Source organism: Gossypium hirsutum, chromosome D04 (assembly GCF_007990345.1).
Source record: "Gossypium hirsutum isolate 1008001.06 chromosome D04, Gossypium_hirsutum_v2.1, whole genome shotgun sequence".
In the NCBI taxonomy this organism is placed as follows: Eukaryota; Viridiplantae; Streptophyta; class Magnoliopsida; order Malvales; family Malvaceae; genus Gossypium; species Gossypium hirsutum.
In genome coordinates, this window is record NC_053440.1 from 43,576,102 (window position 1) to 43,589,910 (window position 13,809).

A 13,809-nucleotide genomic window follows, 5' to 3' on the forward strand; every position below is an offset into this window, starting at 1 on the left:
TTTCCAAAACAAGCTCAATATTTGTTATGTTTGAATTAAGCTCAGGAGGTTTCTTTTCACGTGTTTGAAACAACTAACAGCTTAATTCAAACCTAACAAATATTGAGCTTGTTTTGGAATTATATGCGACCAAATTTTCTAATAATAGACAAGAAACAAATGTGAAATGAAGGGTAATTTAGTCAATTTAGATGTAAAGATTTTTTTTTAGCATTACTGTAGAAGTTTCAATAATTATAATGTTTGTTCATTCCGGCGGCTCTACCATCCTTAAGCCTGAAAAAGCGGGACAATATTTCAAATATCCTAAATTACCCTTCCATTAATCACAAATTTACACCTCATATTTCTCGCTTCGTAGAGTCTTTCTAAGCAAAACTAAGGGACCTATTTATGTCTTTTCACAAGGTTACTTGTTTATTGCATGGCGGTTGCGGTTAGTCGCCGTTGCCAACTTCTGACTCGTTTTCAAAATTTCCATTTTTTTCCAAAAAATAAAAAAATAAAAATTCAAAGCTACCAGAGAATCCTAACAGCGTCGGATCGTTGTATAGTAAAGAGAATCTTACAATTGTTTCGATTTCGAGCTGCCAGATTCGTTCATCGCGGGAATTTTCTTCTTTGCGCAATTCTTAATCTGTAAGCTTACCGACTTTGACTGTATAGTTATATTTTAGTTAAATTTTGAAATTAGAAAGTTCGATTTTTTTTCCCACAATTCTCGTCGTTTAATCTGTATGTTATCAATCTTGTTTGATTGCTTTTACTGTATACTGGACATTTATTTTATGTTTGGTTGCTGAGAAAATTGGAGGTTTTTTTTCCCTTGTGTTTCTAAAGTTTAAGCTTTTCTTCTTTTACGATAAATATGTTTTAGCATTCTATATTGGGATCATACTTCATATAATATTCGTTAAACTTGGATTTCTATATTTGGTTCCAAGTGGCAGCTTATAGATTCCCATACATGCTTTCTTCCTTTTTTTCCCCATTTTATTTTCTTGCTGAGCTAAAGGGAACATGTTATGGTTTAAGTTGGCTTCGTTTAATTTTGAACTGAACGCAGATACCTGAAAGTAAAGAACAAAGATCCTTGATTAGAACGATTTTGGATGTTTATATTGATTTGTGGATTCATTTTTTGATAGAATTAAGGAAACTGCAGAAGGATTTTTGTTAATCTAAGAAAGGTTTAATTTTGACAAATGAATGTGGTTGGCAAAGTTGGGAGTTTAATTTCACAAGGTGTATATTCTGTTGCTACTCCTTTCCATCCTTTCGGTGGAGCGGTTGATATAATTGTTGTTCGGCAACCAGATGGGACTTTTCGGAGCACACCTTGGTATGTTCGGTTTGGGAAGTTTCAGGGTGTCTTGAAAGGGGCTGAGAAGGTCGTTCGTATAACTGTTAATGGCATTGAAGTAGATTTTCATATGTATCTTGATAACTCTGGGCAAGCATATTTTTTAAAGGAGGTTGAATCTGGTAAAGGATTTGAGACAAATGGAGATTTGAAGGATTCTGATGGTGAAGTTGTTTCAGATTCCTGGGTGGCTCAATTGAGGGATGAATGTGATGCCACAAATCAAAAACAGCTTGAAAGGGCAGAATCTGATACTAGGTTCTATGATTTTCAAGATGATCAGTTTTCTCAAGAGGGTCTGGTTAATTTTTCAGAATATGGGTCCAACCGATATGAGGGTTTAGATAGTGAGTGTTTTGGGGAAGCAAAAGGTTTAGATTCAGTTGTCTTCTTCAGTGAGGATGGCCATATTCTTACTGCCCCTGTTTTGGCATCAGACAGGAGTGCTGAAAATGTGCAACTAAGCACACCTCTGTTCCATATAGGAGCAGGTGAAGGGCCTGACTCTTGTGACGGTAATGGGGAATTTAGTCCAGGTGGCAATGAATCAGATGCTGACTATATAGGTAAGCTCAATGCTGCGGCACCTAAGAATTCCTCTGATATTGTTTGCAGCTTGGACAATGATTCTACTGCTTTGAGACACCATCTAGAAGTTTGTGAAAAAGGGGGGGAACATGCTTGTCAAACTGAAGAAACTCGAAACCTTTTCAAGCATGAAAATGAATTTATCAGGCAAAGTTACAGTGAAGATGCATCCGTGCATATTAAGGATGATGTTTTTAAGAGCTGTCTTGAACTATCTGAATTGGGCAGACACGATGAGAACACCAATTCTGAAGAAATAGATAGCCCACTGCAAGCTCAGATTTCACAAGATAAGCCTTCTTGCAGCCCCCCAGAAGTTGGTGAAACTGAAAATGGAGCTATTGGTGGCTCCAGAAATAAAGATGTGTTGTCTTCCTCTTGTAGTCCCAATTATTCCAATGAAAATGGGTCTCCTGATTTACCAGTTGAAAAGACAATGTTGGCTACAGATAATATGGGTTCTAACAATGCATCTGTTGATTTGGTTGTTAATGACCCTGAATTGAGAGATGAACAGTTCAATACTTCAGCAGCAACTGAAGGGATGAATAGCAGTCTGCAAAGTCCTCCACCTGAGGACAAGAGTAGCATAAGTGAGACTGTGGAAACTGAAACAAGTTGTGCTAAAGAGATAGATGTTCGTGCTAGCCTGGGTAAGGAACTAAGTGCTTTTCCTCCTTTAATTACTTAACCTCCCTTATTCTTGCTCTGATTCTCGCCTTAAATTTCCAGGATTTGAGATCTCACTCTGTGGCAATGAACTTTATGTGGGTATGGGTTCAGATGCTGCAGCAGAAGTCTTTGAATCACATCGGATATCAATGGAGGAATACAAAAATAATGCAATGTCAATTATTAAGAATACAAACCTAATCATCCGATTTGGAGAGATGTACTTCACATGGGAAAAAGCTGCTCCTGTTGTTCTCGGAATGGCTGCATTTGGTTTAGAGTTAGCTATTGAGCCCCAGGATGCAATCCCTGTTGAAAAGGATGAGTCATCAAAGCCTAAGGGTGGTGCTTCTGGTGTCACTTCTGCACCTTCTGGCCGCAGATGGAGGCTTTGGTCTATTCCCTTAAAAAGGGTCAAAACACTTGAGAAGACCGGTAGCAATTTATCTAGTGAAGAGGTATTTCTTGATACTGAATCTTCTCTACAAAATTCACCAGAAGATTTAATTCCAACATCCAGTGGAAGGATTGAATCTCCTGGCAAACAATTTGTGAGGACAAATATTCCCACCAACGAGCAGATTGCTTCCTTGAATCTGAAAAATGGTCAAAATATGATTACTTTCAGTTTCTCCTCCAGGGTTCTGGGAATACAACAGGTTTCAATTTTCTCCTTACTCAATTCTTCTGGTAGGTTCGCAAGGTTTGTGTTCTGCTTAAATTTTAGCCTAAAAATCTGTGTATCTTTAACAGGTTGAAGCTCATCTTTACTTGTGGAAATGGAACGCAAAGATTGTAATTTCAGATGTGGATGGAACTATTACCAAGTAGGGATTTATCTCCTGATATTGTTGCTCTGCTGTATTTAAAATTTTCCCGTTTCACCCATTTATGGACCTGTCTAAACTAGCTCTGAATCTTATTATGATATTATTATGGAAACAGAGAAATTAAACCATATATTCGCATTTGATGCTGAAATTATAACTTCCATTATGATCTTTAGTATTAGAGCAGCAGTGAGCATTCTAGAAGCAGTCATACCCTAATTGATTTGGTGTGAAATCTTTCTTTCGAATATGTTGTAGTTATGTATAGTGTAATACAAGATGCATGTTTCAATAACCTTAACATATTTCTTTCAGGTCTGATGTCTTAGGCCAGTTTATGCCTTTAGTTGGAAGGGATTGGACACAATCTGGTGTAGCTAATCTTTTCTCAGCTATTAAGGTATGCTTTTCTCAATTGTTTCTTTGTTCAGCTTGACTTGACTGAGAAGTTGTTCTTTTCTGGACTATCATGCAAAACTAGATCTAGGAAATTGCTCCACCGTTTTTTAGTTTCACCACAACTGAAATCAAAACTTGTCTCATGTTTCCCTTGCGCTTTACTTTTACTAGTTCTTTATAAAATTCCCCACTGATGTAAGTGATGATAAATTTTTTAATGCAAGTTTATAGAGTAACTTTTGATAACCTTAGTATCAAGATTATTTGAGCATTATCCTGTCACCATTATGCCCCTTAACATTTATTTTTCTGTTGCGAAATGTATTTTTGCACTCCTTAGTTTATATATGGGTAGTGATGAAATTCTTCTCATAAGTTGCATTTATGTCATCTTTATCCATCCCTCCTGTAACATGTGTGCATGCACAAACACAATATTGTTTGTAGGGAACAATATCAAACTGTGTGGCTCTTCTATTTATTCCATTAACCAACATATTTTGGCATGCATATTAACCAAATGATTTCCTTGGGTGTCTATGTCCAACACTAACTGTATGTTCACAACAGGAGAATGGGTATCAGCTTCTATTTCTCAGTGCACGTGCAATTGTTCAGGCATATCTAACCAGAAGTTTCTTACTTAACCTGAAACAGGTAATGGAATAGCCTGAATACAAATTTTTAAATTTCCCTTATGGAAGCAAAAAGGCATTAGTGAAAGTGTTAACCAAAGAGAAAAGCTAACATTTGGAAACCATCTTGTTAAAAGACTTTGAAATCACGATTTGTAACCGATTTTAACTGATATAGCTTTGTTTATGTAGGATGGAAAAGCTTTACCCTCTGGACCTGTTGTTATTTCTCCTGACGGTTTGTTTCCCTCATTGTACCGTGAGGGTGAGATCTTTCATTCTTTATTTTCTCTTACATTGTTTGTCTATTGAAGTAATCTAGCTGTTTTTTTAGTTTGCTTCACAATTTTGAGGCTTCAGCTACATGAGAGGAAAAAGAATTCTTATTGCATTCCATCACAAAACCTTTAAATGATAAACGTAGCAATATTTGTTGTCTTGGCCTTTTCTTTATATCAGAATCATTAGGCTTTATTATCAAGTTACATTGCTTTTCTTCTTTTACTTCCTTTTTAATTATTTATAGGTTCCATTCTAATAAACTATACTTGGCAGTGATAAGAAGAACACCTCATGAATTCAAAATAGCTTGTTTAAAGGTGAATTCTGAAATATTCAACCTTGTTTCTAAATGTACAACGGAACTATTACTGCATCCGGATCAGTCTTTTCACCTACGATTTCTTCCTTATACGTGCGTTGCAGAATATCAGGAAGCTTTTCCCTTCGGACTACAATCCATTTTATGCAGGCTTTGGAAACAGAGACACAGATGAACTCAGTTATAAAGAAATTGGCATCCCAAAGGGAAAAAGATTTATTATTAATCCAAAGGTACATGTTTTTCATGTCCTATTTATGAGAAATCTATATTGCAATTACCATATCAAATTTATAACAATCGGACTCAAAACTGGCAGGGTAAGGTGGCTGTAAGTTATTGTATGAACACGAGGTCATACACATCATTGCATACTCTTGTAGAAGAGATGTTTCCACCAACCTCATCCATTGAACCGGTAAGGCATCCATTTCTCGCCTCTTTATATATGATGCAAAAAAACAATTGAAAATTTATCTACAACTGTCTCTTATTTGTTTTGGAGCCTTCTTGATATCCTTGATATTTTAATACGTTTGCAGGAAGATTATAACGAATGGAATTTTTGGAAAGTGCCATTGCAAGATATTGAGTAACATAGTTGATTGCCTAAAGAATACGGTTTAGTTATACCAAGGAGATGATCAGTAGCTTAATTTGTCCCATAGGTAAGAAATTGTTCTGAGATTCTTCAAGTTCTTAAACTCGCTTCCTCACTGACATTCATATTCTTTGGTGACCTTGAAATGGTCTGTTGGGGTTCATCTTGTAAGGAATAAATAATTCAAGTGGATAAAATCAAAGCCATTGCCTACAATAGCTATATCTATCTTTAGAGATTAAAATATTCTCCCCAATTATAAAGTTTAGTAAAAATGATAGCATTTCATACGTAGTTTTCTTTATTATATTCATCCATCATTTATAAATGTGGGGTTCATAGAAAAATTTAATAGATCTCACGTAGATCTATTGTGCTTACATAATTGTTGTGTAATAATTATAAGTAATATCGTTCACAAAATGGTCCCTCTTTAGTAACCATTTTAAACAATTTCATTTTGCAGGATAAGAAATAAATGCAACTTATGTGTATATGTTTAAAACCAAGCTGTTCTCAGTGTTCTTCAGGCTACTAACAGTGACCTAAGAAAAGCTTGTATAAGGTCTTTAATGGAGTTATATTAGAAAAGCTCTGAAAACCCAATAAATGATTGTAACAATTTCAAACTACTGTAGACTGTAGTAGTACCAATCTTATCTGGAATCCTGAAACATTGCTTTCAAACCAATAGTACTAACAGGTGTGTATCTATGACCCAAAAAAAAAACGACTTTTTGAAGGTTAGTACCATAAATCCACTTGTAAAAGGTGTTTCTGAAGGCGACTCCCCTGAGACATTGGCTGCAACAATTCCGGGGTTGGGTCGGGTCGGGTCAGACTCTTGATTTATTTTTTTCTTTCACATGACTTGAAATTGAGATATTGCTTAAAAGACATTAAATTGTTTATCACTCAGTTCAACAGATAGGGCTTGGTCTTGAACTTGTAGATATCAGGTTGGAGTTGTAATTGCAACTTTGAGTCATTGTAACAGTGGCTCGGTTGGAAAGCCTGAGAAGGGGCATGATGCAGCCATGCCCCCATGCAGACGCAGGCTGGCATGAGAGTTAAAAAGGGAAAAAGCTAATTGTGTTGTGCGGAAGCGTGTGAAAGAGTAAAATTATTGTACTAAAAAATCACACTAAGTTCAATTCCCAGGAAAGAGAGGTGGATCACGAGGATCACTTAAGTACCAAGTCTTTCCTAGCCAGAATATCCCTCTATCGTAATTTAATAGCACAATAAATCACTACAATCAAATTCACAAAATATGAACAATAAATAGTAAAGAACACCAGAATTTTAACGAGGTTCGGCAAATCTTGCCTACGTCCTCGGGCACTACCAAATATATTTCACTCCAAAAATACAAGTGAAACTTTACAAATAGGGAGAGAGAACAATTGCCTTAAGTAGAGAATGACAAGTGTGGGATGATGAGAATGAGCAATGGTTAGCCTATTTATAGTTGAGATTCAAGGGCCACCTTGCAAAGTCCCTATTCACTTAGGGACCAAAAATTGCTATTATCTCATGCCCAACACTAAATAAATATTTGGTGCCCATAACTTTGACCTTTCCAAGGTATGGGTAGGTATGGGCAAGGTATGAGATATATTCTAATAATCTCCACCTTGAAGATTTGATTAGGATAATCTTATCTTCACACAATTCTTTTTGCCTTTGACAACAATACTTGATAGTGCCTTCTTCGACTGTTAAACTTGCAGGATATTGATCAAGTTCAAACAATGTTCGAACTTGGTTGCTGTTACCACCTTGGTCATCATATCTGCGGGATTATCTGCAGTCTTGATCTTCTGAAGACAAATTTTCCCCTCTTCAATAATTTCCCGCACAAAATGGAATCGTACGTCGATATGTTTTGTACGTGCATGATAGACTTGATTCTTTGCTAAATGAATAGCACTTTGACTATCACAATACACGTTAATATGCTCCTGAACCAACCCCAAGGTTTTAGTCATACCTTGTAACCAAATAGCCTCCTTTACAGCCTCTGTTACAGCCATGTACTCGGCTTCTGTGGTTGACAACGCAACTGTAGACTGTAGTGTAGACTTCCAACTTATTGGTCCTCCAGCAAGTGTAAACACATAACCGGTGGTTGATCTTCGCTTGTCCAAATCACCGGCATAGTCAGAATCAACGTACCCAATAACACCTTTACCAAGTGTATTATCCTGCTTGAACAGTAATCCAACATCCACGGTCTTCTGAATATACCGTAGAATCCATTTCACAGCTTGCCAATGTCCTTTTCCAGGATTATGCATATACCTGCTCACTATACTAACTGCCTGTGAAATGTCGGGTCTTGTACACACCATTGCATACATCAAGCTACCCACTACATTAGAATACGGAACTTGCAACATGTATTCTTGTTCCGTATTCGTCGAAGGAGATAGTTGTGCAGAAAGCTTGAAATGAGAAGCCAACGGGGTACTTACAGGTTTGGTCTGCTCGTTCATGCCAAACTGCTGTAGTACTTTCTTCAAATACTGCTTCTGAGACAAGCTAACTCTGCCATGAGCTCTATCTCTACATATTTCCATGCCGAGAATCTTTTTAGCTTCTCCTAGATCTTTTATCTCAAACTCGAGATTGAGTTGAGTCTTCAATCTTTCAATCTCAACTTTGCTCTTAGATGCTATTAGCATATCATCAACATATAAGAGCAAGTATATGAAAGTTCCTTCTTGTAGCTTCTGAAAATACACGCAATGATCAAATTTACTTCTTGTGTACCTTTGCCCTTTCATGAACTGATCAAATCGCTTGTACCACTGCCTCGGAGATTGCTTCAATCCATAAAGCGACTTTGTCAATTTGCAAACCCAATTTTCTTTTCCAGCAACCTTGAATCCATCTGGCTGAGTCATATAGATTTCCTCTTCCAAATCACCGTGTAAAAACGCGGTCTTCACATCAAGCTGAACTAGTTCAAGATCATATTGCGCAACCAAGGCTAGCAAAATCCGAATAGACGAATGCTTCACAACTGGAGAAAACACTTCATTGTAGTCTATTCCTTCTTTCTGAGCGTAACCCTTTGCTACCAATCTAGCCTTGTATCGAATTTCATTTTTACCAGGAAATCCTTCCTTCTTTGCATATACCCATTTGCATCCAATTGCCTTCTTTCCCTTGGGCAGTCTCACCAACTCCCAAGTCCTATTTTTATGAAGAGACTGCATTTCTTCATTCATAGCTTGCTTCCACTTTACACCATCAGAGTTACTTATTGCTTCTGTGTAAGTGGAAGGAACATCATAATCTGCAATTGGAAGTGCATAGGCCACCATATCGTCAAAGCGAGCAGGCTTACGAATCTCTCTTCTTGGCCTCCTATATGCAATTGAATCTTGTTGCTGTAGAAGTTCTTGGGTCGAAACTTCTTCATCATTTGTTCTTTCAATATTAGCTGGATCATCATTAACCTTTTCAAACTCCACCTGCTGCAAAGTACTACTGGTTTTGTCATCCTTTTGTGAATCCTCGTTCTTCATCATGGTTGATTCATCAAAAGTTACATCTCTACTGAAAACAATCTTCCTTGTATCAGGACACCAGAGACGGTATCCTTTTACACCACCAGTTATACCCATGAATAATGCTTTCTTTGCTCTTGGGTCTAACTTAGATTCTTTTACATGATAATATGCAGTGGAACCAAAAACATGTAAAGAATCATAATCAGTAGCAGGTTTACCAGTCCACATCTCCATCGGAGTTTTTCCATTTATTGCAGCTGATGGCAATCGGTTAATTAGATGGCACGCATATGTAACTGCCTCAGCCCAAAATTCCTTGCCCAATCCAGCATTGGACAACATACATCGAACTTTCTCCAGTATAGTCCGATTCATGCGTTCTGCCACCCCATTCTGCTGTGGTGTATCTCGAACAGTGAAGTGTCGCACAATGCCCTCATCTTGACATACTTGTAGAAATGGATCATTTTTGTACTCAGTACCATTATCTGATCGAAGTCGTTTGACCTTTCGACCTGTCTGAGTCTCCACCATCTTCTTCCACTTCAGAAATGCATCCAAAACTTCATTTTTTCTTTTCATTAGATACACCCATACTTTTCTTGAATAATCATCAAGAAAAGTGACAAAATAGTGCGTACCTCCCAAAGAAGCCACTTTGGTAGGTCCCCACACATCACTGTGAACATAGTCCAGAATTCCTTTCGTATTGTGAATTGCTGAACCAAATTTTACCCTCGTCTGCTTGCCCAGAACACAATGTTCACAAAATTCCAATTTGCAAGAATTTGCACCTTTCAACAAGCCTTGCTTCGCCAAAGTCTGCAAAGCTTTTTCACCAGCATGTCCCAATCGCCTATGCCATAACCTGGTAGCCTCTGAATCTGCATCTTTCGCAGAAGCTGTTGATGTTGATCCAATAACTGTACTTCCATTTAAATAGTACAAGTTATTTCTTCTAGTGCCTTTCATCACCGTCAATACCCCAGCTACTACCTTTAGTAATCCATCTCTCAAAGTGATTGTGAACCCTTTAGATTCTAGGGCCCCTAATGAGATGAGATTTTTCTTCAAGCTGGGTACATAGCGAACATCTGTCAGAACTTGGATTGAGTCGTCATGGTTCTTCAATTTGATTGTACCTACACCCATTGTCTTACAGGCACTATCATTGCCCATAAAAACAACTCCACCTTCTAGTTCTTCAAGACTAGAAAACCAGTCCTTATTAGGACACATATGGTAAGTACATCCCGAATCCAATATCCACTCATCCGTTTGACATGCCATTGCCATGCCAACCAAGCTAAAGTCTGACTCCTCATCATGCTCCGCTACACATGCATTAGAAATAGACTTGCCCTTTTGTAACTTAGGACAATTCTTTTTCCAATGCCCTTTCTCACGACAAAAGGCACATTCATCTTTGGCGGGTCTCCTTTTGGACTTACCCCTTCTACCAGGTTTGCTGCTGTGTGAACGACCTCTTACTGTTAAGACTTCTGCGGTTGTATCTCTGTGATCTCTTTTATCTTTCTTTCGAGTCTCAGATCTATACAACGCACTACAGACTGCATCAAATGTGATCGTGTCCTTCCCATGAAGCAATGTGGTGGTAAGATGATCATATTCATCAGGAAGGGAATTCAACAATAATAATGCCTTGTCTTCATCTTCAAATTTCTCATCCAAATTTAGCAAGTCTGCTAAAATTTTATTGAATGAGTTCACATGGTCATTCATCGATATACCGGGTGCATACGTGAATCGATAAAGTTTCTTTTTCATATAAAGCCTATTTTCAAGACTTTTCGTTAGAAACTTTTCTTCCAGTGTATCCCATAACTTCTTCGCTGATGTCTCCCTCATGACAGAGTACTTCTGCTTTTTGGCCAAACATAGGCGGATTGTACCACACGCCTGTCTATTGATCTTGGCCCACTCCTTGTCATCCATCTTGTCAGGTTTTTCTTCAAGGGCTATATCTAGCTCTTGCTGACATAAGACATCCAGGATCTCACACTGCCACATACCAAAATTATTGGTACCGTCAAATTTCTCTACTTCAAATTTTGCATTTGTCACAGTAGTCCTTGCTGATGACGATGCTGCTGCCATTTTTCTCCTCAATCCCAACTACTGTATACGTGAACAGTACTGTATACGTGAATAGTGCCGTATACGTGAATAGTATTGTATACGTGAATAGTGCCGTATACGTGAATAGTACCGTAAACGGTCGTATTCCCCAAGTACGAATCTGGCTCTGATACCAATTGTTGTGCGGAAGCGTGTGAAAGAGTAAAATTATTGTACTAAAAAATCACACTAAGTTCAATTCCCAGGAAAGAGAGGTGGATCACGAGGATCACTTAAGTACCAAGTCTTTCCTAACCAGAATATCCCTCTATCGTAATTTAATAGCACAATAAATCACTACAATCAAATTCACAAAATATGAACAATAAATAGTAAAGAACACCAGAATTTTAACGAGGTTCGGCAAATCTTGCCTACGTCCTCGGGCACTACCAAATATATTTCACTCCAAAAATACAAGTGAAACTTTACAAATAGGGAGAGAGAACAATTGCCTTAAGTAGAGAATGACAAGTGTGGGATGATGAGAATGAGCAATGGTTAGCCTATTTATAGTTGAGATTCAAGGGCCACCTTGCAAAGTCCCTATTCACTTAGGGACCAAAAATTGCTATTATCTCATGCCCAACACTAAATAAATATTTGGTGCCCATAACTTTGACCTTTTCAAGGTATGGGTAGGTATGGGAAAGGTATGGGCAAGGTATGGGATATATTCTAATAATCTCCACCTTGAAGATTTGATTAGGATAATCTTATCTTCACACAATTCTTTTTGCCTTTGACAACAATACTTGATAGTGCCTTCTTCGACTGTTAAACTTGCAGGATATTGATCAAGTTCAAACAATGTTCGAACTTGGTTGCTGTTACCACCTTGGTCATCATATCTGCGGGATTATCTGCAGTCTTGATCTTCTGAAGACAAATTTTCCCCTCTTCAATAAATTGCCCTTCAGAAAGTGAGAACTGTGGTGTACATGAACAAAGCTTAGGGTGCTCAGACCAACATCACGTGATCACCGCTGCTTCATTTCTTGCAGTAAATTCGACTTTACCCGTATTTCAGAGCAGTGACTTGGGTTTTGGATATGGGATCCTTCTTTCGCATCTTTATCAATATTGTTTCATTTCTCATCATTTTACATCTCAAAACTCTTATTCACTACTAGATATTATTACCAATCAGCAAAAGATTGACCCCAATCACAAGGTGACAATATAATAAAATATCAGTCTATGTTAAATCCAAACTGTTACTTAAGACAGCTAATTATTATATTTTCTTTGTTCATTTCTCCTATAATTTGTTGCTCTTAGGTTAGGTCTTAGCTGATGTGATACAAAAACACTAGGAATCTAGGTGCAATGTTCTTATTGAATATTGCGGCTGGTCTTGGATCAGTGTTGTAGAATTTGGACAAAGCTCAAAAGTAAACAGTTACTACAAGAGGAGACAAGCTAAAAAAAAGAAACCCTCGAGCCTTGGGATAAACCGCATCCCAACACCAAAATATTGGAGCTTATACTCGTTTCTTTTTTTTGGGGGGATGACTCTAGTTTATGTTTGTTTTTAGTGAGGTCAACAGCTGCATTCAACGTATGCATAGCCCCCATAGGCATAGCAATAACTTATTGCTGACATTGGCATCTACCTTGTGAACCACTGTTCATTTTTATCCAAAAAGGTGAAATTCCTTTCCAAGTCCCTTTATTATAATACGGACTAGATCAAATAAGGTAAAAGTGTAACTGATTAACATTTACTCATAAATATTTCAGGAAGCTTTCATAATTCTATTAACACTAAATAATATTATTAAATAATAAATGTTAAAATTTGAATTTATTTAATTTTTTTAACAGTACAAAGACTAAATTCATTCATTTCATAAGAAAGAAACTAATTTGATCCGATGTTTGTAATAAAAAGAACTGCCAAATACATTTTATATAGTAATGCATTTAGATTTAGCTTAGAAGGTTTGAAAAAACTTATAATATAATAATGGCTATTTCTCACTCTCTCTGTTTGTTTGTCTGTCTGTCTCTTAGGCTCTAATTCATTATTAAATGTTAAGCTTGACAATGCAAAAAACCAGGTTTTGGGAAAAGAGCTGACCTTTTGAAATTTAAATTTTGCAGCTGAGAAGTTTATGGATCTACACAAAGCAACAAGTCTGGCATATATATAACTAGTATTTAGTTTTATAATCAAGAAATTCTGCAGTTTCCAATGTACAGGAAAAAACCATATAATTTAAGAGTACAGGTTTGCATGTAATGAAGTATGAACTAAGAAGATTATGGTCTGGTAAGGGAATTTGTATATATATGTATATGTAGTCAAACTAAGAGAGACTGGCAGCAGATGGCTGAATACTTGTGAATTCCCAAGTGGATACACTATATCATGCATATTGTAATTTCAAATAAGATTCCATGTGAGTAATTTTTTTTATCTATTCTTCTTCTATTTTGATTATCTTTAACAATGTT

The 13,809-nt window shown here is 37.0% G+C and overlaps 1 protein-coding gene across 4 annotated transcripts; it reads left to right on the forward strand.

Moving 5' to 3' along the window:
• The first annotated feature begins 151 nt into the window (after positions 1 to 151).
• On the forward strand, positions 152 to 13,771 carry LOC107899268 (phosphatidate phosphatase PAH1). 4 transcript variants are annotated; one of them, XR_001684632.2, is made up of 12 exons: positions 152 to 639; positions 1,149 to 2,604; positions 2,684 to 3,282; positions 3,377 to 3,450; positions 3,769 to 3,853; positions 4,423 to 4,509; positions 4,680 to 4,752; positions 5,043 to 5,086; positions 5,193 to 5,321; positions 5,408 to 5,506; positions 5,631 to 5,756; positions 13,456 to 13,771. XR_001684632.2 is itself a non-coding variant. In XM_041091205.1 (11 exons), exons 2-11 carry the CDS (start codon positions 1,206 to 1,208, stop codon positions 5,682 to 5,684), a joined length of 2,643 nt encoding a protein of 880 aa, XP_040947139.1. In that variant the 5' UTR covers positions 152 to 639; positions 1,067 to 1,205; the 3' UTR covers positions 5,685 to 5,905. The 4 variants fall into 4 exon arrangements, 2 of the variants coding, with proteins under 2 accessions (XP_040947139.1, XP_016680425.1); XR_001684634.2 differs by lacking the exon at positions 13,456 to 13,771 and adding an exon at positions 6,156 to 6,775; XM_041091205.1 differs by lacking the exon at positions 13,456 to 13,771 and having other exon boundaries at positions 1,067 to 2,604; positions 5,631 to 5,905.
• Positions 13,772 to 13,809: the final 38 nt, after the last annotated feature.